The 27,176-nt window shown below is 44.0% G+C and overlaps 1 protein-coding gene across 1 annotated transcript in view; it reads left to right on the forward strand.

Moving 5' to 3' along the window:
• The window catches only part of PCNX2 (pecanex 2), a 313,479-nt gene that overhangs the window by 92,860 nt on the left and 193,443 nt on the right, over positions 1–27,176 (forward strand). The window contains exons 10-14 of the mRNA XM_073879043.1: positions 3,786–3,931; positions 11,017–11,170; positions 11,257–11,289; positions 18,897–19,068; positions 26,604–26,714. Coding sequence (XP_073735144.1) covers positions 3,786–3,931; positions 11,017–11,170; positions 11,257–11,289; positions 18,897–19,068; positions 26,604–26,714 — 616 coding nt within the window. The remainder of the gene's footprint in view (positions 1–3,785; positions 3,932–11,016; positions 11,171–11,256; positions 11,290–18,896; positions 19,069–26,603; positions 26,715–27,176) is intronic.

The following is a 27,176-nucleotide window of genomic DNA, read 5'->3' on the forward strand; positions in this document are numbered from 1 at the left end:
TTATTTAGCTGTAGCATGGAGAGAGAGAGAGGAAAAGAGGGAAGAAGGTTAAGAAGGATGGAGCTCTGGGCCAGAAGGGCTATCGTACTCCTTGTCAGAGTTCCAGAGGAGATGAAGGAAGAGCGACATAGCCAAAGCAATTTAAAATTTAAAGTTTAAGATGACACACCGATACAGGCATTTGTGTCCTGGCAAACTGATGAGGAAAGGATGAACGTTTTATTTTTTATTTCTTTTAAAGAGTTTTTATTTATTTCAGAGAGAGAACATGAGAAGGGGTGAGTGGCAGAGGGAGAGGGAGAAGCAGACTCCCCACTGAGCAGGGAGCCCAACATGGGACTCAGTCCCAGGACCCCGGGATCATGACCTGAGCCAAAGGAAGACACTTAACCGACTGAGCCACCCAGGTGCCCCAAGGATGAACATTTTAATAAATGGCACTGGGACAATAGTTTTCTTTATGGGAAAGAAAATGGACCCTTATATCATGAACAGACCCTCGGTAGACCAATAACACAAATGTGAAAGGCCAAAGTATATAACTTTAAGTAAAATGATATAATCAAATATCCTTACAAGCCTGGGGTAGAAAGGGATTTGATAAACAAGGCACAAAAAGTGCAAAACTTTTGCACTTTATAGGAGAAAATGGATAAATTATATTTCGCTTAAATTAAGAACACCAATTTATCAATAATGCCATAAGGAAAGTGAAAAAACAAGCCATAAACGGTGAAAATATCTAACATATCATTAATAAAGCTCTTGATCATATATGTGCATAATGTACAGATACCCACACATGTACATAGACACCTATAACTAATGAAAGACAAACAAGCATCCCAACGGAGAAAAGGGTAAATGATTTCACGAAGAAAACTAAAAGTGGACAAAGATGCTCAACTCCGTTAGTGATGAAGGAAATGCAAATTAGAATAAAACTGAAATATTTTATACGGCAAATTAGCCAAAATAAAAAATTACCTGACGCTATCACATGGTGAGGTGAGGATGTGGAGCAACACGACATTTACCTGCTGTGGGTGGGATTATAAACTAGTAGAATCGGTTTAGAAATCTTATTTTTCCAAAGTGTTTCCTAAAGGGCGCCTGGGTGGCTCAGTTGGTTAAGCGACTGCCTTCGGCTCAGGTCATGATCCTGGAGTCCCTGGATCGAGTCCCGCATCAGGCTCCGTGCTCGGCAGGGAGTCTGCTTCTCCCTGTGACCCTCCCCCCCTCTCATGTGCTTTCTCTCTCTCATTCTCTCTCTCTCTCAAATAAATAAAATCTTAAAAAAAAAAGTGTTTCCTAGTAAATTGAACATTCCCCATTCCCAGTAATTGCATTTGTGATAGATTTGTGCATTTTCTGGAAAAGTCCATTTGTTTCCTAGTAAAGTTGAACACGTGGTACAGTTGAACATTTGCATTCTTAGCAATTCCATTTCTAAGTGTATGTTAGGTCTATGTTCCACAGAATCCTTGCACCTATGTACCAGGAGACATTCCCAAGAATGTCCATAGCAGTGTAATGCTAAAAAAAAAAAAAAAAAAAAAAAAAAAAAAAACCCCAAAAAACCAAAAAAAAAAATGAAAAAGAAAATTTTGCATGTCCACATAATGGAACATTATTCTGTGAAAATGGATGCTACAGCTGTAAAACAGCACAGATAAGTCTCAGGAAGATAATGTGGAATGGAGGGAAAAAGGGAAAAAGCAAGTTGCAAAAGGATACATATGCTGTGATTTCCTATCTACGAAGTTCAAAAACATAAAGCTAAACGGTATGGAAGTTGTGGATGTAAGCATCGTAAGGCCGAAGAGAAGAGAGGGCATGATAAACACATCATTCAGGACAGTGATGATCCCTGAAGGAAGAGGGAAAAGAATGGGACCCAGCAGTGGTCCACAGGGAATTTCTATGCTAACGGCAAGGCTTTTTTTCTTATACTGGGTGATAGCCACACAGCTAGTCACTGAATTGGGTTTTTTTGTTTTAATACCCTACATACATTTAAAAGATGTGTATTTGCATTGACTCCATATTTAATAAAACTATTTTTAAAAAGCATGGTACCTAGTGTTATTCAATGTAGGGAACAACACCCCAAGGTGCCCCAGAGTCTTGGGCTTTCACTGATGCTATGGCAGGGTGAGCATGGAATGCACCTGAGCTTGACAATGAGAAGGTGTGCAGGTGTGCCCTATAGGTTCTATTTAACAGCACAAGAAGGGAAAAACGCATATTTTTTGAAGATGGTTATGACAGAGGTCAATATTTTTTTTTAAATTATTCTCTTCAATCTTTTATTTCATTAATATCTCTATGTGTACATTAAACAATCATAGTTTCCACGAGGTAACAAGAAAGAAGAGAATAAAAATAATTCTAACATGCAATGTAATGTAGCATTTAATTGGAGAGGTGAGTCAGACAAATCTGAAATGGAAACAAAATGATAACTTAGAGATTAAAAAGTAAAATAAAAGTACCAAGTGAATTTAAAGTGGATGTGTATAAAATCAATCAGAGAACTGATCATCCGGGCATGCATATGTACTCCTAAAGAAGATAGGAGAATCCCAATAGTTAATACTGCATAGTAATTTTACAATGATGCACAAACCTAGAAGGACCCCAGTCGATCTCATGATAAATCGACAGAGGTCAATATTAAATTCATTAGATTTGAAAGGCCTAACCTTTAGTTTTCTGAGAAATTTAGAAATATGGAGCATTTTATTCCTCCTTGCTAATGAATAAATGAGACAACTATAAACCGGTATTTAATTGCAAGTGTAGTCCCTGGAAATGCCATCGTAACAGGCTGCTTTCGCTGCTTATGTTTCAGAGATGGTATCGGGTGTCAGAGGAAATAAATTTTGATTTTTGCCCTCACAAGTTTTTCTTCCTTCTTGCTGTCCTGCAGATCCCTCAGCTTCACCTCATCAAGTGCTGCATCCCCTTGGCTTTTCTGGTGGGGAGTCCAGCTCTTGTTTTGTATGTGCAGTGCTGGCCCTGGTGTGCATTCAGTGTCTGGTTTTGAGTTTGCATGACTGTTAGATGTCCAAGGGGTGTTTTCTTACAGGCAGGAGGATGCCACGGACTGCGTCTGCTTATATTCCCGTGCCCAACCTTGTGCCAGGCTCCTAAGGGTTACTCATTATGAATGTTAGACAAATCCATGAAGACTATTTATTTTTTTCAAAATTAAATTCTTCCCCACAAGATTAGAGCCATCCGGAGATGAATTTGGGGCTAATACATTTTAAACCTGGAATTAAATTTTCCCGTTTGTTTCCCATTTGTTTTATTGGTTTAGATTTTTTTCTACAGATAGCTCAGTGTTTCTTATATCAGGCCTCACCAACGATCTACAAAATTGGCAATGAAAATGTTTTTACTCTTGGTAAAATTCAAATATTTATTTCAACATTACATTAAATAACATACCTTTCAAAAATTAAGCCGTTTCAGATCTTTTGTTGAATTCTGATCTTTTATGAGAATTCACGGCAGTTTTTGGCCTTAATTAGCAGCAGTGTTTTGATAGGAGTAAATTTAATGGTACATTATAATGGAATTGAAGTGTGTTGGTAAGAAAGACTCTTTTTGTTCATCATTATCTTTCTCTGAGAGTACCCATTTTTATGAAATATGTTGGTTTACGTTTCAGAATTGGAACATCTGCTTTTTGTACTTTTGTTATTAGGAGGTATATTTATGATAATAACATGTCAGTATGAAACCCTTTCTCTGTTGTTTCTTTTGGTACCTAAAAGCATCTGAGTCAGGATCTGGAAGACTCGTCATGTTCTTCAACACAAGGAAAATTTAACCGAGAGCAGTTTTACAAGTTTATCATTTTCCCTGGCAAGTGGATTAAAGTGTGGTACGATCGACTTACCTTGTTGGCGTTACTTGATCGGTAAGCTGCCGAGCACACAAATGCATGGATGAAAGACACAATGGGGGCATAAGAGTGCACTCGCATGCTTGTAAAAAGAAATTGCCACTTGCTCATGTTCTCTGGAACATTTTCAAGACGTATACCTTTTGTGCTGCAAACCCAAAGGCGAAGCGGTGAGATCCTGAAAACTGGAGACAGTGGGAGATATGAGAATTGGGGAACATGGTATAGACTCAAGGTTAGCCCTGGGGACGGGGTCATGCATTGGTCTCCTCGTGGCTTCCCACGTTTTTGTAGGAAGGCTTGAGGTTCCATGGGTAGCACAGAGCCTGGCCGACTGGACGTGGGCGGGGGGCGGGGCGGTGAGGGGGGGACAAGGGCAAATGAAGAGATCCACCAGTTGGAATGTTAGTCTTTCCTTTTAAACCCTTTTACTATTTCTCGCCTCTTCTTTCCATTGATCCATTGTGGGGTTGGAGAAGTAGTCAGTGGACGGGGAGGGAGATGGGAGAGGGTCCAGTTAGTTAAGGCATGGTGGAGGTGGGGGCCAGGTCAGAGTCTTCCCATTTCCACCTCTGCCCCCACCCCCCACCCCCATCTCACAGTCTACAAAGGACAGGATTTTGATCTTCAGGGGCCATGCAGTTCTGATGGGAGTGTTGGTTTGAAAATCCAAGATACCTTTACTGACCCCGTCATCAGCCAATGCAGAGTTTCACGGTTAAATGCCAGCCAGTGGGGGCAGTGGGAAGGCTGATTCCCTGCCTTGCTGTAGTAGGTCCCCCAGTGACTACTTGTTATAGTAATGTCTTAAATGGTGTGATCACACACTAAAAAACTATAGTCATGCAAAATTACAATAGTAAATTTCAGGACCCACAAGTCAGGGAATGGAGTTTTAATGGCTTTTCTAACAATGCTATGTCACCCCAGGGGCGCACACTTAAGACGAACATTTCAAACGTGACTGAACTAGTCCAAGATAATACATCCTGTTAGATAAGGCAGGTTTTTTTTTTCTGAAATATTAATTTTATTTTCTGTTAAAAAGGAATTCTTGAAAGTTGGATTACCTTGTGTTAACCCTTTATATTAGAAACAAATATTTCTACAGATTTCTAGGTGTGTTACTTAAATCCACTCAGTGGCAACACATTAACCGAAAATTTAATTAAGGTCTAAGAAAGGTTGATGAAGATTATTGCAGTTTTTAAAAGTTTAGAGTTTTATAGTTTTAATCACTTCTGTTGCAGGTCACCCTGGGTTGCAAGGCAGTGTTCGGGGATGTGTAGAGACAGCACCACTCCCTTACTCATGGGTCCCCCAACTGGTGTGGGAAGACCTTGGGGATCAGGCCCAGTGTCCACCACTTACTAGTGCTGTGATCTAAGGATGGGGGTGAAACCTCCCTGCGCCTCAGTTTCCTGTCTGTTAAATGGGGATAATTTATATACGGAGAGATTTCAAGGATTAAATCAAGTTAGCCATAGAAAGCGTTCTTTAAATATTAGCTGCTGTTATTGTTATTATGACCTGGAATGTGTCCCAGAACCCAGAAAGAAGAGAAATAAATAAAAATAAAATGAAATTACGGCAGCCAAAGTAGCTTTTGTCAAGCCCAGACACTAAAATTTAGGCCCTTAATTCATAGGAGAAATCACCTCATCTTCAGAGCCCATATAAGCCAACTTTCAGGCATCTATTAGCACATGAGGGGATCTGGTTTTCTAGTTCATGGCCAGTTAAGAGGGGAAATAAGACAGCATGAACCCTGAGCTAACAGCAAGGAGAGAGGAAGAAAAACCCAAACACTAACCTGGAAAAACCTAGCAGCGGACCTTTGCAAGGAGAGTGTTTTCCCCAAACAAGGCTGTGGATCAGAATCACCTGGGAGCTTTGTAAAAATACAGATTCCAGGCATGAGAAGTCAGCCCTTCAGCCTGGCCTTGAGTACAGTGTAGGGCTGTATTACGGCACACCTCCGTACCTCGCCTTCTTAGTTAGGACAGCGATGATCTGAAAGGTCTGTTTAAGAAAACAGGAATTTACACAATAAATTTTACATTTTTTTACTCTGATAGTAAAATTTCAAAAGGCATAAATAAATTACCTTTGATATTCATTGGGGGGCATTTGTATTTAAAGCTCCACATGGATTAATGAACTTGAATTGCCAAATTAAGGTTTATAAAGGGAAAGCATGCATAATAAAAAAACAAACAGTAAGGGTTGGGCAGGAAGTAGAAGAAATTGGTGAATTACAAGCACCAAAATTGAGCAAATCATCGCTATAAACTCCCATAGCTTAAGGCCTTCTGCCTGATAATTTTCAACTTTATTCTGGAATTCAGGCTGATCTTCCTTGAAAATACTTCCTTCTCTGATCATACCTTCATGGTTCTTATAATTGCAGACTTTACAGTTTGCTTTCGGTTCGGCATTCATTCTCCTCATATATTTTTGAACTTGTCCTAATGCTCTTTCATTTTCTCTCTCCCTTTCTAAAAAAGGATCTGTTTATTCATTTGAGAGGCAGCACACAGCAGGGAGGGGCAGAGGGAGAGCGAGAATCTCAAGCAGACTCCCTGCTAAGTGCAGAGCTGACGTGGGGCTCAACTCCAGGACCCCGAGATCCTGACCTGAGCCGAAATCAAGAGTTGGACGCTTAATGGACTGAGCCACCCAGGCGCCCCTCCTTCATTTTCTCTTGTTTTTTATTCTGCTATTACCTCATCTTGCAAAACACATCAGTTTTATTTTCATTTATCTAGTTTTCCGGGTTGGCCTCTAAAAGAAAAAGCTGCCCATCTGAGCATCATTTCGTTCCTTTGTTCATTCATTCAACAAATTAAAAAGCCCCCAAAGCCAAGCACCTGCTCCGTGCGAGGCTCCTCCGCAGTGGGCACTGAGGATTAGAGCCCTACCCTCACGGAGCTCGAATTCTGCCGCACGAGGGAGACACATGAAAGACACACACAAAGGCCTGAGGTAGAGAAATTTGGGGACGAAGGGACACTCATGTCAGAACGGGGGGTTCCAGAAGCCTTTCCTGAGGTGACGCATGCAGACGGAGATAGAAACGAGAAGACAAGTCAGCCACGTGACAAGCTGCGGGGAAGAGCGTTCCTGCTCCTCGAATGATCTCGCGGTCATCGTCCTCGTCTTGAGAACGTGCTTGCATTCTCCCATCCTTAGAAGTCCTCTCAACCCACTCTCCCACCAGCCACTGTCCGGTTTCTCTGTGCTGTTTTGCAGCAGAACTCCGTGAAGAGCTGCCCGTGCTCGTTTGCGGTCTCTCTTCTCCCATTTTCTCATAAGCCCATTCCATTCACTCCCCGGACAGACTCCAGGCCTGCCCGTGTCAAGGTCATCGTTGACCTCACCATTCTGCCGTCATTTTACTAGACCCATGTGCAGCCTCTGACAGAGTCGATTCTCTTCCTTGGTATGCTTTTCCTTTCCTGGCTTCCAGGACTCAGCCCCCTCTTGGTTTTCCTCCTGTCTTGCTGGTCACTCTTTCATACCATAGTCACCTTGGCAGGTAACCTGTGCCTCCTGACCCCTTCATGTAGGAGTCCCCAGGTGCTGCACACTTGAGAAGTGACCCTTCTCGGTGGGGCTTAGCCTGACCTCCCTGCTGAAAATTACGACAGTGCCCTACTGAGACGCTCGTACTTCTTCTCACCTTGTTCTATTTTATTTTCTGATTGCACTAATCATCTCCAAACGCTGTATAATATACTTATTTTTTGTGCATATTACATATTTTATGCCACTGCCCATTGGAAAGAAAACTCCAGAAGTTTCATTCACTGACGTATTCCAAGTATCTAGAGCGGTGCCGAGCAGTCTTGCGTGAACAAACAAATCAGCGTCCCTTTGCAAACCAGCTCCCCTTCCCAACTTCTGCCATTGACTCTGCCACGATCTTTCTTCCCCAGACTGAAATCTTGAAATCATCTTTATTCTTTCAGTCAACCCTTCACTGTACACAGTCCATTCAAAGTCCTTTCCCCTCTGGTCTGTGTTGTGTCTCAAAGTCACATTGCCTTTCCAGCCTCCCAACCTTAACCCTCTTCCAGACCCTCATTACTTCTCCCCTGGAGTATTGTTTCCCCTCGCTCTGCTGTTTCCCCTCTAGTGCATCTTGTCAACCTCTGCCAGATAAATCTTTCTAAAGTACAGCCTTAATCACGACACTCCTTGCCCAGTGAGTAAACTTTTTCACCTGGTATTTAAATAGAGATGCATGAGGAGCCGTGCGAGTGGAATGATGGGGGCCTGGGGCAGGGGAATGGAGTCCTGCTGGAGGAGAATCTGGGGAAAAATATTTTTCAGGAATGTTATTTTTCCCCCTAAATAGGAAAAAAAGTCTGTTCATTTAATTGAAATTTTTGTTTTTTTAAAAGTTCCTGAGCCTTTGGATATTTTTAAGTGTACATCAAACTGTTATGAGCACTCTAAAAAATACATAAAGAATTTTATGGACCTGAACTAACAAAATATATTTAGCTCTGTTAGAAGTGCTTAGTGGAAAACAAACAAACAAAACCCATAAATTTTCCTTTTTACCAAATATATTTTGATCCCCCCAGAAATTTTTTTTTAACTTTCAGCTTGAGCATCATAATATCTGAGTTCTTCACATTTCTATGCATCTTGATTCTATACATCTCAATTGCCTGATTAAAAAATAGGAAAAAGATATGAACAGACACCTCACCAAAGAAGATATACAGATGGCAAATAAGCATATGTAATGATACTCCACATCATCATTGGGGAATTGCAAATGAAAACAACAGTGAGATACACACACCTATTGGAATGGCCAGATCCAAAACACTGACAGCACTAAATGTGGGCAACGGTATGGAGCAGCAGGAACTCCCCTCCATCATTAGTGGGAAGGCAAAACGGTAAAGCCATTTTGGGAGATAACTTGGTGGTTTCTTACAAAACCGAACATACTCTTACCATATGACCCAGCAATCATGCTCCTTGGTGCAAATGAATTAGAAACTTAGGTTAACACAAAACCCTGCGCATGGATATTTATAGAAGCTTTATTCATAGTTGCCAAAATTTAGAAACAAACCAAGATGTACTTTAATAGGTGAATAGATAAACCATGGTACGTCCATATAGTAAAATAGTATTTAGTGATAAAAAGGAATGAGCTATCAAGCCATATAAAGACACAAAGAGGGGCCCCTGGGTGGCTCCGTCGGTTAGGCGGTTGTCTTCCGGCTCAGGTGGTGATCCTGGAGTGCTGGGATTGAGCCCCGTGCTGAGCTTGCTTCTCCCTCTGCTCCTCACCTTGCTTGCTCTCTCTTGCTCTCTCTCCCTCTCTCACACTCTCTCAAATAAATAAATTGGGGCACCTGGGTGGCTCAGTCGTTAAAGCGTCTGCCTTCGGCTCAGGGCATGATCTCAGGGTCCTGGGATCGAGCCCCGCATCGGGCTCCCTGCTCCGCGGGAAGCCTGCCTCTCCCTCTCCCACTGCCCCTGCTTGTGTTCCCTCTCTCGCTGTGTCTCTCTCTGTCAAATAAATAAATAAAATCTTTAAAAAAATTAATTAATTAAAAAAGACACAAAGGAACCTTAAATGCATATTACTAAGTGAAAGAAACTGACCAGAAAAGGCTCCCTGCTGTATGATTCCAATTATCTGACAGTCTGACAAGGAAAATCTGTGGAGATGGCCAAAAGATCCATGACTGCCAGAAGCTGGGGGAAGGCAGGGGTGAATAGGCAGAACAGGGGATATTTAGGGCCGTAAAAATACTCTGCAGGCTACTATAATTGTGGATACATTTCACCGTACATTTGTCCAAACCCACAGAATGTATTACACCAAGAATGAACCATAATGCGGACTACGGACTTTGGTTGTTAGTGATGTGTCACTGTCAGTTGGCTGATTATAACAAATGTACCACTCTGGTGGGGGACGTTAACGGTGGGACAGGGTGTGTGTGTGTGTGTGTGTGTTTGCAGGGAGGTGCTGTGTGAGAACTCTTCATACTTCCCCTCAGTTTTGCTGTGAATCTGAAACTGCTTTAAAATAATGTCTATTCATTTACCAAAAAAATGCTCACGAGTGCCCACTTGCCAGGAATGAAGTAGACAATAATCCCTTCCTAACAGTAATGTATGTCTGTGAGCAAAAATTGGTGAGGCAAAAAATATGCTCAGAATTCTTGGGAAGGACCCATCTACGCTCCTGAACTTGCAGTCGACACCACACTCCTTTACTCCCATTTCAGCCTCTTCCTCCCATCACTATGCCCGGCATGTTGTCCTTCCGTAGAAGTCTTTCACCCCTAAAGTCATAATCCCTCCTCAAATGTTGCCCAGCCATCCTGAGCACTTGACCCATCCACTTGCTCTCATCTAGCAGCTTCTCCTATCGTCATTGCCTCCCCGTCCTACTTAGCCTCCAAGATCCAGCCTTCATCCCTTTGTCTCAGCACCTTCAAGCTCCCTTACTTGTCTCCCTTCACACTCAGTGACAGCACCCCTCTCTGGATGAGCCCAGAGGTCCCTCAAGAGAACACCACCCAGGGAGACTGTGGTCATGACACACCTCAGTCAGACCCTCTGCACGTTAGCTCTCTGGCTGGAGCTCTCCTGGCTCCAGAAACTGGGAAGCAAATTCTGGCTGCAGAGCTTGTATCTGGAAGGGATTTCCTGCTTTAGCCAGGTGTTAATGCACTTCCCCCTCTCCCCCCATCGAAAGGAACCAGTGCAGCTCTTTGTCTGAAACGCATTTCATGTAGCAGACAGAATAGTTAACTGTTTTCCCCCAGGAGGCCCAGTTTAGTGATCACGGAGACTCAGTGGAATTGTATTTCATTTATTTCAATAATAGGAAACTGGGGTTAAAATATGGATTTTGCTTATAAAATACAGGGAGAATGGAAGGAGGGAAGGAGGGAAGGAAGGAAGGAAGGAAAGAAGGAAAAGAAACCTTAAAATTTTGTTACCAAATATAAAGGCATGCTGAAGGCGACTACTCTGCTGTCACTGTGTTCAGGTGTTATCTTTAGACATAGGCTTACCTTTTATCTCCTTTGTTTGCATTTGTTTATTTTACACAGAACAGAAGATGTCAAGGAAAATGTGCTGGCAGTTCTACTCATTGTCCTGGTTTCCCTCCTCGGATTTCTGACATTGAACCAAGGCTTTTGCAAGGACATGTGGGTGCTCCTCTTCTGCCTTGTCATGGCCAGCTGCCAGTATTCCCTGTTAAAGGCAAGACCACCTCTAATTCTTACCATCACTAATGTACCCTTGAAATCATGAGATGATGACACAGAGACCTCTGATTTCTGTTCTAGAGCGTTCAGCCTGACCCCGCCTCGCCAATCCACGTAAGTTTCAAATAACGGGCAAGTAGCTTGTCTTGTCTGCTTGTGTTAAAGATAGAGGAACAAAACCTATTCAAAAGGCAAAATATATATCAATCTACATATGGTGAATATATAAATAGAAATATGAATGCATGGTTGCCAAATTCGGGCTAGATCTGAGAGCGTGGTGTGGGTGGTAGTCGGGGGGCAAGGGGTGGGTAACAGGATGTGGAAGGTCTTTTCTATCCCACTGGCCTCACGTCAGGGCCGACCGTGCAGCCGGGGAGGGGCGGGGGGACGACTGGTCTCTGCAGTCAGACTGCCTGCTTCTGTTTCCTGGTTGCTCCTCTGAATGTTGGACCCTGAGCAGGATATGTGTACTTGCCCTGTCTCTGTTTCTTTGCATGTCAACAAGGATAATGAAAATGCCTCTAGGGATTGAATAAGATGTTGCCGAGTGAGTGGGAGCTATCATTCCTGGTAAAACATCATTGTGTAAGCACTAGTCATTATGCTCTTTACATGAAGCTGATCTCCTCTTCCACCTTTGCAAGAGTATTGTTACTTTTCATCCACATAACTTTGGGCTAACTTAGAGCGGAGCCTCTGGGCTCACCATACTGATCTGTTGGTGCTCCCGCGTCCTATAAGCATGGTTTCCACTGACCCAGCTGCCTTGCCCCTGCGTGGTGCCGGGGGACGGGGTCTGGCACGGTCCCCGCAGGTACCCTGGCTACACGCCTTTGTGCCGAGCCCCTGCCTGGCGCACCTTTCAGCTCTTTGAGGACCTTCTTTCCTTTGTTATGGTGAGCTGTGCCCCCCACCCCCTGCCCTGAAACCCTTCCAGAGAAAGAAAGTTTGATCTTCCCTCCATTGTGCTTTTAAAAAATTCATATCCAGGATTTAGGAATGCTTTTAAATCTGTGATAGCTCATGTTTAGCTCATAGTAATTAAGAAAAGCTTATAATTGGATGATCACATGGCATACATTGCTATCTTGTTAAATTCCTCTGTTCCCCATAATTGGTTTACATATAATACATCTTCTTTTATTCCAGAGTCTGAATGTCAAGATAAGTAGAAGCAGCATAATTAGGGTATTAAGATGTATTGTTGTGATTATCATCAGAAATCTGGGTTAGGTGGTGTGTGCAGAGATGGGGAGCTCTGAAGTCTCTTTGCTCAAGCCCACACTGGATGCCACATCCTCCTCCATCTGCTTCAGGAAATAAAACCTCCTTTCTAGTAATGGCACTTCAGTGTCACTGCTTTCTTGGGTGACTTGGGGGAGGGGTGTTAGATGCTATTAAACATTCATTTCCTGCAGGTACCTTCCGTAATAACGCAGAACATGCTAGGAGAGGTGACAGTGAGGACAATTGTGCAATCCTCGTGGATTTGTCGTGGCTGGTAGCAGCCCCCCCTCTGTCATTGCTCTAAACTGGACTTATAGTGCGTCAACTGGTCTAGCTCCTAGAGGGTCCGGTCAAGCAGCTATCCCTGTATCTGAGCAAGCATGTGCACAGTCAGAGCGTATCTAGAAATGACTTCTCTTAACTGTCGTAATCAGACATGTGTTTATTAATTTGCTCACACAGGTTCCTAGGTAGAGTAGCCCCTGATTTGAATTGCCAGTTTGCTCACAGTTCTAGTGGGAAGAGAAAATATGGGAGCTACACAATGTTTCCTCTTGCCATCTGCCTGAGCCAGGTGGGCATTGAGAAGGCGGATGCAACATCTCCAGATTATAAATGTGAAAACCTCAGAAAGGAGGTGGTCAGGGGAGCAAACCAAGTCTGGGCACAGAGGCGGCTCTCAGGCCCACCGCCAACTCTAGCCCTGGGCATCATGAGACCCCAGGTGCTTTTTGAAACTACGCTGCTTTGGCTGCTTTGTATGTTGCCGGGGAGGGGTTTTTACCAAATTCAGTCAATTCTTGCTCTTAGAGCAATTGGCTGATGTTTCTTCTTTGTTTCCTTCCGGAGCACACAGGTGGCGAATTTTGAGCCAGCCGTTCAAATCAGAAGATAGCAAAAATACAAACACTCTGTATATTTCAGATATAAATGTAGAATTAATGACATGCTAATAGATACGGTACAACAGACCCTGGGCCTGCAGAAATGCATCTGGTTATAAAAGAAAACTTTTATAGGAGAGCTTAAAAAATTGATGGTTTGGGTGGATACTGGCAGCATTTGAGGATAGAGACTCGCCATATAATAATGGATGATGAGGCTTTTCACTGACTTATCCAGATCTCTACACAGGTCCTAACCAACACTGATGATCACCCAGAAAGCAAAGTTCAGTAGGATATCTTTTTTTTTTTTAAAGATTTTATTTATTTATTTGACAGAGAGAGACACAGCGAGAGAGGGAACACAAACAGGGGGAGTGGGAGAGGGAGAAGCAGGCTTGCCGCTGAGCAGGGAGCCTGATGCGGGGCCCAATTCCAGGACCTGGGGATCACAACCTGAGCCGAAGGCAGACGCTTAACGACTGAGCCACCCAGGCGCCCCAGTTCAGTAGGATATCTAAGAGGCAGCAAAAAATGGGCATGTCCTGCACAGAGCCAGACTCAGGTGCCTTTTCCAGCACCTGCAGGATTCTGAGTGGGTCTGGCTGGGGCAGCACCTGGGAATCTCTCCCCTGCCCCCGCCAGGTGATGATCGTGGTGGTGACCTCAGATGCCACGTAAGCAACCCTGGCGTAGTGTGCAGGTTTGGGGATTTGAATCCAGCCTTACCATGTACAAACCCAGAGATCTTGGGCAAGTTATTTCTCTGTATCTCAGGTTTTTCACCTGTAAAAAAGGAAATCATGAAACAGGATTGTAAGGGGATTGAACAAGAAGATACTGTAGTCAGGTGCTCAGCATAGTACCTGGTACTATGGAAGCACTTGACAAATCTTAGCAGTTTTTTGTGGGTAAAATATGGATAATAAGAGCAACCTCAGTTGGATTTGGTGAAGAGTGAATTGGACAGTATATATAATGAGCCCAGCACTGGGCCTAGAATATACTAAGTTTCCTGTTTCCTTGCTCATGTTACAAACTCCAAAGAGCAAGAGCTATAACTTGTTATGTGTTCTATTCAATCAATTCTGGCTACTATACAGTGAAGACATTTGGTACCACTTCCTGTTATTTTAAAAATCACTGGGAATGATTTTTTTTTTTTTAAAGATTTTATTTATTTATTTGAGAAAGAGAGAGCATGAACGGGGCAGAGGAAGAAGCAGACTCCCCACTGAGTGGGGAGCCTGACATAGGGCTCCAACCCAGGACCCCGAGATCATGACCTGAGCTGAAGGCAGATGCTTAACTGACTGAGCCACCCACGTGCCTGGGGAATGATCTTTGTAAATATTTTATTTTAGAACAGTTTTAGATTTATAGAACATTTGGGAAGATAGTACAGAGTGTTCCCATATACCCCACACATTTGTCACAATTAGTGAGCTGATATTGACACATCATTAGTAACTAAAATCCATATTTTACTCAGATTTTCTTAGTTTTAACCTAATGTTCCTTTTCTGTTTGAGGACCTCATCCAGGATACCACATTGCATTTAGTTATCATGACAGCTTCTCAGACTTTCCTTATTTTTTGATGATCTTGACAGTTTTGGGGAGTATTACTGGTCAGGGATTTTGTAGCCCACCCCTCAGCTGGGATTTATCTGATGTCTATCTTATGATTAGACTGGGGTTGTACAACTTTGGAAGCAAGACCGTAGAGGGGAAGGGCCATGTTCATTGTGTCATGTTGAGGGTACATGCTGTCTACGTGACTTACCATTGTCGGCGTTGACCTGGATCCCCTAGTGTGATAAACATGAATGATTTTGAATGACATATAAAAATTTTCTCAATCCTCAGTCCTAGAAATAAGGTCAACTTAGTCTTAGTGGCTCTTGATTGAAAATGAAATTATGTTTATCTCTTCAGTTGGGTATTTACTTTGCTCCAAAAAAAGTGTTCTTTAAAGCCTGAGCCACTCCAAATGCCCTTCTTTGAATTCTTACCTACTGAATTTCTGCCATGAGATGGGGTGGAACTTAGGTCACCACCCTCCCGTCTGTCTTTCACTGCCATGGAGGGAAGTGCTGAGGCAGTGGGCAAATGTGTAAGGTAGGTGGAGGCAGAGCGGATGGCACTCGGCCCCCACTCTGAGGGGTACTGTCTCGGGCACTTCGCTGCCCCCTTGGTTGGACAACATAATTGACACATTTGTCAAAATTCACAGACCTGAAATCTAGGAAGTTGGCCCTGATATACATCATTCTGTGAAATGAAATTGTAAACTATATGAAATTATAAACTGAGCTTACAGAAACTTATTTGCCTGTGCCTTTTCAATTTTTAAAGTAGCTGGTCAGATTTCCACTGTATTTAAATGGAAGTAGCATTTTAACAGTCAGCTGATAGGAATTATTTGGCCTTTTGGTTGCTGCTTATTTCCTATACTGCCTTCTCTGGAATGTTTTGGGTTCTCCTCTACACCCCAGGTGGGAGTCACAGACTATGTACCCGCTCAGGTTTTCCTGGGGCTCTGCCCTCTGTAGGGCAGAGGGTGCCCACCCCCCAGCATTCCTCCTTTTGCTCCACACACAGGGGCAACTGAAGCATATCGTTAAAAACGCTCAGATGACTCTAAACGGACAGCTGAGTTGCTAACGCGAGAGTAAAAAAGAACTTATCAACAGGCACGGAGAGATGAGATCCAAGTAAACGAACCTGCACCATCGCAAGAAACTATGAAACAGCCCATTCCTATGTTAGCGATGGGGGTTCAGCGTCCCTAACACAGTGTCCCAGAGCGGTGCACGGAGCGTGGGGTTATGGTTCTCCCCACTCTCCACGCTCCAGAGCTCTCTTAGGAGAAGTCAACACCCCAAAGCTATTGCTAATGCTTTCCCCCAGACTCTATATTTCCTTCGCAGAATGTGTTTAAAGAATGATTATGAATGAAATTCGGTGAAGTCAGGCTGAGTCCTTGGGCCTGGCAGGCCCCAGTGGCGAATGCTGTCCTCTTCCAGGTTGTTGCTGGGAGCCAGGATGTAGTGGCCAGCACCCAGGGGCCAAATCCTTGCTCGGCCACACTGCTTCCTGCCCGGGAAGCCAGGGGCAGATTTCTTAATTTGGCAAAAAATTAAGGCATAAAATGTATGCCTCAGTTTACTCGTGGCAGAATGAGAATAATAAATACTTCTTAGCGCTGTACCGAGGATTAACCATGTGGGTAGCACGGGGCCTGGGGTGAGATAAATTATAGCTGCCAACAAAAATCCCGGGCCCCTGAACATGGCTGGAGGAGCAGGTGTGCACCTCCACAGGTACAAGGGGGCCCTTTGCTGCCCTGTGGACCGAGGAAGCACAGGACACCCGTGGGCCGAGAGCCTGGAGCTGGTACCTGCGGCCGACTGAGATGGGCTGGTGTTCACAGCCCGGGTTTCCTCACTGCCCAGGCCCAGTGCACTCCAGATTTTCTGAGCCCCCATCTTCTTTAGAATAAACGCCTTTTATTTTTTTCCTTAACAAGTTTGAAGCCTTCGACCCGCCGGATGTCTTGATAAGAGGAGAATTCGAATGGCCTCGTGCCTTGGCCATGTGCACCCCCACTCTCCAGAGGGGGTTCCTGGAGGTGTGGATAGATTCTTTCACCTCACCCTTCTGCTGCACTCCTCCCAGAGCGGGGCCGTGACCTTGTACGTGGGGGCGGGGGGGCTGATGGGGATTCCAGCTGCACATGCAGACAAGCCTCCATGCCCCACAGCTGAAGCTGGGTGCGCTCCCCCGGGGTATTTTAAAGTTGAAATCACACGGGAAATAGTTGGATGAGTTGTAAAAAAAAAAAGGACTGATCAGACTTCACCTGGAGGGGCGAGTGGAATTTTCCTATTGGAAAAAAGAAACATCAGTCCTCAGGGGTCTGATGGTTGATTCATATGTGAAGGAAGGAATTGGGGAGCAGGGGAATGAATATGTTTAGTAGATGTTCTTAGGAATCAAGGAAACTAAAAGTGACATCTATACCACACATTAGTGATACGCTTAGAATGGTTTAGGGACCCAAACATAGAATGGGAAGTGAAGAGAATGGCATGATGATGAGAGCAGGCTCTTTGTCAGGGAGCCAGCCTTAAGTTTTGTCTCATGAATTACAATTACGATGGGAGCGTTCCCCTGCCCGTAAATAAAGTTTGACTTGGCAGATTTAAGATGATATCACAAACTTGTTCAAGACCAGACTTTCAATTCCTAGAAAATGTATTTTTAAACTTTTAGGAAGAGGACAAATCAGGGCAAGTGGGAGGCAGCTCTTTAATTTTATATCCTAAACGGTGTCACTTTGAGGAATGTCTCATATGTTTGTGTATTTGTATATTAAGTAGCTGTCTATACCAACCAAGTTAGTTTGCTTTTCACTTGATAAGAAATGCATTAAGATTTCACTTAGGCTTCAGTTTCAGTTTTTTTTTTTTTAATGCAGACAAAGTATTCCCATACTCACTAATCTATGACCCAGTTGGATTCAAAAGGAAATTTCATAAGAGTGCAAATATTCCTTTCAAGACTGAGTCTGGACTCAGGGCCAAACATAGCCAGTCCCCATGGACAGCCTGTGTTTTCCTTCCTATTAAAAGATGGTCTCAGAATAGGACCATTCTATTACAGAAGCAATGGCAATTTAAATTGCATTTCTAAATATAACATGTTCAAGGCAGTGACTTTAAATATTCACATGTGAACCCATATCACTTTAATCTTTACTTTTTATACCCAAAGTAGTTCATGAATTGCAAAGAATATTCTCCCCCTAATTCATTTTTGTTGGTTTTTTTGAACTTTATGAATTGTGCTTTGGTTTGTGACATATAAATTCTTCATTGGCTTTTGCCCTGGAAAGTTTGATGTTATATCTTTTCCTTAATTTTTCTATCTGTTTAAGGAGAAGAATAAAAATGTTTCTACTTCTCCTCATAACAATATTTTGAGGGCTAAGGTGAGATCTGTTAAGTTTTTGGTCTTCCTCAAAGGAAAATGTATATAAATGGTGAGTTTTTTAAAATTGGATTATTCCCCCTGTGCTACACTAAGATGTTTTATGCAATCTCTGTGGGTATAACTTTGCACCTGTATTATCTTGCTTTTTAAGACAAGGAAATCAAAGCCCACCACTTATAATTCTGTTTCTTATTAATAGCAGGGCTCAAGTTAGACCATGCAACCAGCAAATAATGGTTTATCTTTGTTTTGCCCTTGAAATGAACAATACAAACGGATGTTTCACTATTAGAGACGCTTTGAATTAGATCTAGATTGTATCTGAGGGTGGTAAATCAATTTTCGGCTAAATCTTGTTGAGTCTGAGAGGCATGACATTCTTTTTGATATTCTTGTTCTTAATTGTCAGAATAAGTATCAGAGGTTTTTTTTTTTTTTTCTTTTCCTGGTGTTTTGTATATATGAATTCTAGAGGGGGGGCAGAATGTGATTTATGTTATAAGTTGTGTGATATGATATGATATGATGTGATGTGAATTACTGACTACGAAGCTTTTGTCATTTAATCAAAATAATAGGTGCCATTCAGAAATTGTGTTTGTTTTCTAGGGACACAACCAAATCATAACATATAGCAGACCAGTCTATTTTTGTGTGCTGTGTGGCCTTATTTTGCTTCTTAATACAGGGGCCAAAGCCCGGCACCCTCCCACTTATGTTGTCTATGGCCTGAAGCTCTTCTCTCCAAGGTCCCTCCAGTCAGCTAGGGACCTCTTAATAGGTGAGTGAATTTGGGGGTTGTGGGGAAGAACATAGAGGAGGGTGGATATGTTTCCCCTTTATATTCTGAATCACTAGCGGGAGAAACCTCCTTATGTGATTACTGGATGAAGAGGCATGCATTTCTCTTTTGGCTTGTACACCTTCAGAAGATGGTCTGGGAGCTGGAGCCCCACACCATCCAACAGCAGAATTATTCTAAAGGATTGTGTTATCCATGATCGAGAAGTTGTAACGTTGTAGTATCTGAAGACTGGTCGCTATGGTGCCTGGTACGGGGTGTCAGGGAGGCTCCCCAGGGTGGAGGTGGTTTTGCCACCAGGGTGGCAGCCACGGTCCCACCCACGTGGCACAGACACTCTGGCAATGCCCAAGGGTGCATGGTTCTCAGCCCAGGTGGAGTCCTAGCCTGTCACCGGTCCACTTGGCGCACCTTAAGGTCTAGGCGGTGTTTCATGTAAAATGCTCTGTTTACACAGGTAACCTGCCCTGGGTCATGGTTCGGCACCTAGCTTTTTGAATTCCAGCTCTACCACTTTGCTAGTTGTGTGACCTTGACAAAAAACTCAACAGTAATGTGGGGACAAAAATAGTACCCACCTCAGAGGTTGGTGCAAGTGAGTTAGTACATTTAAACCTATGAACCAGTGCTGGGCACCAGGTATTAGCTATTATTATTATTATTATTATTATTATTATTATTATTATTATGTGGCAGTGCTGCCCCAGTGTTGCCTGCAGCTCTGAAGACGTGACTGCTCTGAGAATCCTGGTCATGACAACCCACGGTTGACACGCATGCCAACCTGTGATTGGCTGTGATCACGTTGCCCAGATGAGTTGATAAAAGGCACCAGCCGCTGGATCTACTGCTTGCCAGTTGGATATCTTACTCGAGAGGAGCTTTTCAAAGCCATAGGTCCCATATCATTCTTTCTCTGGCCCCCATGACCACTTCCTGAGCCTCTCCAGTGGGACTGAGAAGGGCCCCCAGATATGGCGTATCTTTGTGTTCCTTGTAGGAGAAAACCGTGGTATACATGCCACCCTCTGACTCTCCTTCCCAACCACTATCTCCCCATTCCTCTTCCTACTGCATTGGCAGCAAACTGTTCACTCCCCCCAGATGCGGCCCCCCACAAGCCAACCTTTGTCTGTATCCTCAATATCTCTCTTCCTATTACATCATGTGAGGGGCCGAGTAGCTTCTTAATAGTGAAGGGTCAGGCACCATGTTTAGAGAATCTCTGAGCTCAAATAGGAAACAGAAACATATTGAGGGGAAAGAAAAGAACTGATCCTATGATTAGATTCCCAGGCAGTGCTTCTTGCCCAAGAATATTTGCTTCTACCCTTTCTGATATTTTTCACTTTACTTTTTTATATTACTTGAAGTTCCATCAGTTGGAACACACACACACACACACCCATGCACACACACACCCCAAGAAAGACTTTCAGGTACTTTTACCTTCTTATAAAGAGCTCATCCATCTCCCTCCTGAGATTAGCTTCAAGGAAAGAGAGTTTGAGGAGACACAGATCCCCAGGCACGGTTGTGCATGCTGGAGACCATCCTTTCCTGCTGTCCTCTTGCAGATAGTAGTGCTGGAGTCCAGAGCTCAAGGGCCCACGAAGGCCTGGGGATTAGCAGTGGAGAGGGCAGGAAAGCATTTTGGAAGGTGTTCAAGAAACATGTGTCCATGTCAAAATGTTGCCTTTGCTCTCTGCAGTGCACGCTCAATCTTGGGTACCCCATGACCATCTTTTCCCAGCTTCTCAAGCATGGGTTAGTGTTCCTAGACCTGGAGCCCTGACTACCTTGGCGCCTCCTCATCTCATCCTCATGTCTCATGTTCCTGTTCTGTGGCGCCCCTGAGCCCTTTGACCAAGCTAGTTGATGGCCCATTTCCGCTAAGCTTGGCCCATCTTCTGTCCCCCCATAACCCATACTTTCCATAGCGCCAGACCCATCTCATAGTGGTCTGCTTCACTTGTGATTATTTGACTAATGTCTGTGCCCTCGCTAGCCTGTGTCCTGCTGGGTAAGTGCAAGGCAGAGCCCAAGCCTCCTTTCTTCTGCTGAATCCCTGGCACCCTGCGCTGTGTCTGGTAAATACAGGCACTGAAGAAATGTTTGTTGAGTGAATGAACTGATGAACACAAGTGTGCTTTAAGTATTAAGGGAATTAATGTATGGGTGAACTTTTGGAATACTCATTCATAGGTCAGGGAAAGCTCACCATCATTCTCGGGCTGTTCACCTCGGCCCTTACAGTAAGTAGGGATCTAATACGCACCTCTTGATGATTTGGAGAACAAGGAAGAAAAGCATGACATACATTCCATTTAGAAATTGTTTTTCTGTACACGGTGTCTTTCATTTCTCTTTTTCTTTAATTTGCTACTATAAATGAGCCAATGCCACTGCATACATATAGCTGTCTTGGCATAGCAGATTTGCCGTGGCATCAGAAGGTGAAATGTTACTAGGGCTCAAAAAATAAGACCTTAATGTACTTGGTAAAAGCCCGAGGTCTTGCTTTTAGCAGAAACCCTTGTTCTAAAATAAGCTACTGGCTGTGTGTATTCTCATTTTATTTTTCTTCGAACCAATTCCATGGAGGAGTGGACATGGGGCGGGGAAGATGGCCTTCCTTATCTTTCTATCTGGAATTTCCTTTTCCCCATTAAAGCTTTTCTTTAAGAGATATTTTTGTCTGCTTGTCAAAAGTAACAAGTAAAAATAGCGATAAATAATCTAGCAAGCCAACTAAATGATTTCTGGGATAAAGAAAAATGGAAAAAGAGAACAATAGCAATCCCCATGGAGTGAATGTGTTAAACATACTAAAAGATTGTGGAACGAATTTAGAACAATTGGGAATGGGAGGAAGGTGATAGAGGTGTATAGTGATTTTCTGACTTGATGAGGGAAAAGCAAGGGCAACTCAAAGTCATTCATTCTTCTTTGTGGAGCCTTTCCACCTTCTGTCCCTCACTACCAAGGGACCTGAATGTATATAGCTGCTGCCATGGTTAGGTTCAGAAACTAACGAGAGAAGAAAAAATGAGGAGAGAACAGAAGGGTATTGGGATGAAGAAGTAGTGTAGGTTTCCTATAGCTGCCATAACAAAGTACTGCTACTAATGGGTGGCTGAGAACATTGGAGATTTATTGTCTCATAGTTCTGGAGGCCAGGAGTTTAAAATCTCTGAAGACACAAGGGAAGGACTTGTCCCGGCCTCGCTCCTTGGCTCGTAGATGGCCTTGTCCCTGTGTCTGTCCACATCATCTTCCCTCTGTGTGTGTGTGTCTGGCTCTGTGTCCAAATTCCCCCTTTTTATAAGGACATCAGGCATATTAGATCAAGGCCTACCCTAATGACCTCATTGTAACTTGATCATGAGCCAAGACCCTATTGCCTAGTGAGGTCACGTTTACAGGTACTGTTTTGGAGGGACACGATTCAATCCTTTTAACAAGGAGCATTTAAGAAAAAGGACAAGAGAGAAGCAGGAACTAAGCACACGTGACCTTGTTTCCCATCGTGTGGTCAAAGGTGCTACGTGCCTCTCAAGCTGTGATCCTCCTCTGGCTGGTGCTGGGGGGTGTGAAATGTTTCTTAAAGTTGTGCCTTACTGCTGACATTTCTGGTACCTCTTGCCACTCCTGCTTTCCGCGCAACACCATCAACCTGAAGTGGATCGGAGGGAGACGAGGCAGCAGAGGAAGGGGGCAGGAAAGGAGCAGGGAGTATCCGTGGGTGCTGCTTTGGGGCTGAGCTGACCCTGCCCCCTCTGCCTGCCAGGGCAGAAGGGGCCGAGTGTGAGCCAGTGGTGGGAGATGATCCAGGTGGAAATCGGGTGGATGGGAAAGGTGGAGAAGCTCCTCGTCCTATTTAAGGCGAGGAGAGGAGCATCTCAAAGGCGAGCATTTCAGTCAGATAATAGAACAACGGAAGAAGGTGGGATGTATGCTGACAGGAGGTGGGGAACTTGGGGGCCAAACTTGGGGACATAAAGTCAGTGGCAGGGACTTGTTGATTTTATAGGGGGGGGGCGGGGAGGGGAATTAAAGACATAGAAACACTGAGGGTAATATTCTTACATAATTTTTCCTTCTAAGACCCCTCCTATATAATCAAAATACTCCTGGGGGCACTTCTTTTTCATTAAAAGGCAAAAAATTTTGTCTTTATTTCCGGGAGTAAGGGGAAGAGACCTCTGAGTCAGTCCTCCTTAGCTTGCTCAGTCAGAGATGGTGACCTCTGGGCTGGAATTTTTATTTATTTATTTATTTTTATTTTTATTATGTTATGTTAGTCACCATACAGTACATCATTTGTTTTTGATGTAGTGTTCCATAGTTTTGTATAACACCCAGTGCTGCATGCAATACATGCCCTCCTTAATATCCATCACTGGGCTAGCCCATCCCCCCACCCCCCTCCCCTCTAGAACCCTCAGTTTGTTTCTCAGAGTCCATAGTCTCTCATGGTTCATCTCTTCCTCTGATTCTGCACCTCTTCATTTTTCCCTTCCTTCTCCTAATGTCCTCCATGATATTCCTTATGTTCTACAAATAAGTGAAACCATATGATAATTGACTTTCTCTGCTTGACTTATTTCACTTAGCATAATCTCCTCAAGTCCCATCCCTGTTGATGTAACAGTTGGGTATTCATCCTTTCTGATGGCTGAGTCACATTCCATTGTATATATGGACCACATCTTCTTTATCCATTCATCTGTTGAAGGGCATCTCAACTCTTTCCACAGTTTGGCTATTGCGGACATTGCTGCTATGAACAACATTGGGGTGCATATGGCCCTTCTTTTCACTACATCTGTGTCTTTGGGGTAAATACCCAGGAGTGCAATTGCTGGGTCATAGGGTAGCTCTATTTTTAATTTTCTGAGACACCTCCACACTGTTTTCCAAAGTGGCTGTACCAACTTGCATTCCCACCAGCAGTGTAAGAGGGTTCCCCTTTCTCCACATCTTCTCCAACTCTGTTGTTTCTTGCCTTGTCAATTTTTGCCATTCTGACTGGTGTAAGATGGTATCTCAATGTGGTTTTTGATTTGAACTTCCCTGATGGCTAATGATGACGAACATTTTTCCATTTGTATGGCTGGAATTTTTAATACTTTCCACCAGCGTCACTTCAGTGAAAGTCTACAAAAGGGGGCCGGCTTTGTAATTATCCCACAGATGAGGAAGCCAAGAGGTCTTCAATTCTTAGTGTCGTATTTCAAAAGGAGCATGAGCAAAGCTGGAGTGTGCCCTGAGGAACATAGCCACTGGGGCTGCACTGCGACTGGAGTTGGAGCAAAAGACTGGGATGTCCACGCTGTGGCCGTTCTCTGTCGTAGCGGTAATAACTAGTCCCGGCCCATGGCAGGTGCATTCTGGCTCACTGCAAGATAGGCCTGTAAAATGGTTTGGGTTAGAGATGTCCAGTGGTAGCATGGGCTTTGCCTAGTGAAGCACGGAGGTCCTGACTTGGAAGGGCTCAGGCAGGAGGAGGTGGTTGGCTTTCCAGTGTAGAAGGCACTGCATGGGTCCTTCTCAGATCCGAGACTTTTTATGTTTTATGTTTGTGCTTAGGACCGTTATTTCACATCCATACTTTTCCCTGGAGTTCTTTCTTCTTGGTGTCATTTTTGCCACATGCACGCAGCCCTTGAGAAGGTGAACCAATGCAACCTCATAGCGCCTTCCGTGCACCCCTACCCTGGCCATGAGTACTCCACAGTATAGTGCAGCATGTCATCTTTCCTGCTGGGTCTGAGTCTCAAAGTTGAGAGAAGTACTAGTCAGTCTGCTTGAAATTATATGGGAATAAAATTCTGATGCTCCTGTGTTCTCTAATTAAATTTCTATTTATTTCTTTTTATAAAAGATTTATTTATTTATTTTAGGGAAAGAGAGAGAGCCGGGGGGTAGGGGCAGAGGGAGAGAAGGAGAGAGAATCCAAAGCAGACTCCTTGCTGAGTGCAGAGCCCCACGTGGGGCTCAATCCCAGGATCATGAGATCATGACCTGAGCCGAAACCAAGAGTTGGCCGCCCAACCCACTGAGCCACCCAGGTGCTCCAAATTTCTGTTTATTTCTTATATCTTTCCCCTATCTCTGATTTCCATTCACAAAACCTGAAAAAAAGAAATTGTGTCCTATTATGTCCAGCAGATCAGTATTTGTATCTTATTGCCTACTTTGATTGAAAAGTGGATTCCTCACAGATGCTCTAGGTTATTACAATATCGTTGAAATCTTGCCACAGAAAACCTTACAGCAAAATCACCATGTGTATCAAAATATGGCTCCAACCCCAAGAGAGTTGGAACAGTTCCTTCGTATTATTGTGGAAGGGTTTGTCCCATACTTACTTTCAAGCGACTGTTAGCAGGAGCATGGGATGTATGAAGACTCTCATTTCTATAATTTCATGGGGAAAAGTTTGCATTTCTGATTTTTCAGAAATAGCTGAACCCCTTCCCCCCCCCCCATCATCCCCACTCCCACTGTCGACTGTGGTCTATGTACAGTGTTAGCACACGGTTCAAAGTTCAGGCATATGGGATTTCAAATCAAATTTCCTTAGTTTTATTAGGGCTTGCCAGGATCAAACTTCATTGACATTCTCCTCAATAAACTGAGACAGAAGACAGATACAGCAGAAGGAATGGCAGTTTTCTGGGTTTCTATGAAATCCAACTTACATAGACTTGAGGGAGAGACAGAGCTGTAAAATGCAGCTCTAGCACGTCCAATTTCCTCTAACAAATGATCTCTGAAATGTGGAATCCTGGTGTGTGGATGTCTTATTGAGTTGCACTGTTCCAGATTTTGGGAGGGGGCACAGTCTTCCTCTGGTCAGGCAGGGTTGCCTTCATGTCCCAGATGCTCCAGTCCCAGGAAGTCAGGCCCTTCATTGTCCCACTGTCACTGTGTGTGGTTTCTTAATCACCACCCTCCCCTGTTCACCTGCAAACCTGGAGTTCCCACTGAACTTGAATTTGCAGGTGGCGTTCAGGTGTGGCGACTCTCAGCACCTCAAGTGCTCCTGGTGACAGCAGCACAAAATGAGGAGCCCCTGGCTCCCATTTTTACACCCCCCACCTCCGTGCAGGGAGAGATCTGCATACCTATTGCCTTTAGCTTTACCTATTCCTGGACTTTCCCAGTTTCTTTCCCCCACCCTCATGCCCCTCAAGGGCAAGCCTACTCTTGCACACTGCGGACTGGTCCACTGTCTCCTTCACCATCCTAGGTCTCTGCTCGGTCCTGGGCTCACCTGTGTTCTTTGCTCGGGCCTCTTCCTCAGACGCAGCCCCTTGTTACTTCCAAGGGCACATTTCCACTTGGCCTGCAGACCTTCCTCCTGTGGGTGCGAGGAGTCCAGTATTGCCTCCAGGATGCGGGCAGGGGGGTGGCTGAGAGCTGGAAGGGGAGCAGGCAGGATTGCCTCGGGGACCTGGGGACCAGCGGCCACACACTTACTGTCCATTTTGTCTGTTCATTTCCAGTATTTTTATATTGCTTCCCTGCAATCTCCCTCCTTGGGCTCTTCCCGCAGATCAACACTTTCTGCATTTATTTTTTGGAACAAATTGACATGCTGTTTTTTGGAGGTTCTGGTAAGTCGTCTACATCCTACTCTTCCTGTAAAGGAGCCTAAAGTTTTGATAAGGACTGAATGGAATGAGAGCCTGGACAGCTCGGTTTCCTTGTCCTGAACACTATTTCTTGTGTGCACCTGGACAGACAGGGATCCCCCCTGTGTGGACCCTCCCTTGACATAGCACCTTAGATTCCCACCATAGTGGCTAAAACCTCACCTTATCCTTACCTGGAGACTTTGTGCAGATCGCTTAACTCTAAAGTTTACTCTTCTCTAAATGGAAATAAACACGTGTATCTCACAGAGTCGCTGTAAGAATGAAATGAAATTGTACATAAAGCGCCACAGCATAGGTGGTGATCCAGTACTGTTCCTGCCTCATCACACACTCACTCGCATACACACTCACACACACAAACACACAGTCACAGACACACACACACACACACACACACACACACACACACACACACACACA

The sequence above is a fragment of the Callorhinus ursinus genome, unplaced genomic scaffold (assembly GCF_003265705.2).
Source record: "Callorhinus ursinus isolate GAN/ISIS: 27379988/994484 unplaced genomic scaffold, GSC_fseal_2.0 scaffold32, whole genome shotgun sequence".
NCBI lineage: Eukaryota > Metazoa > Chordata > Mammalia > Carnivora > Otariidae > Callorhinus > Callorhinus ursinus.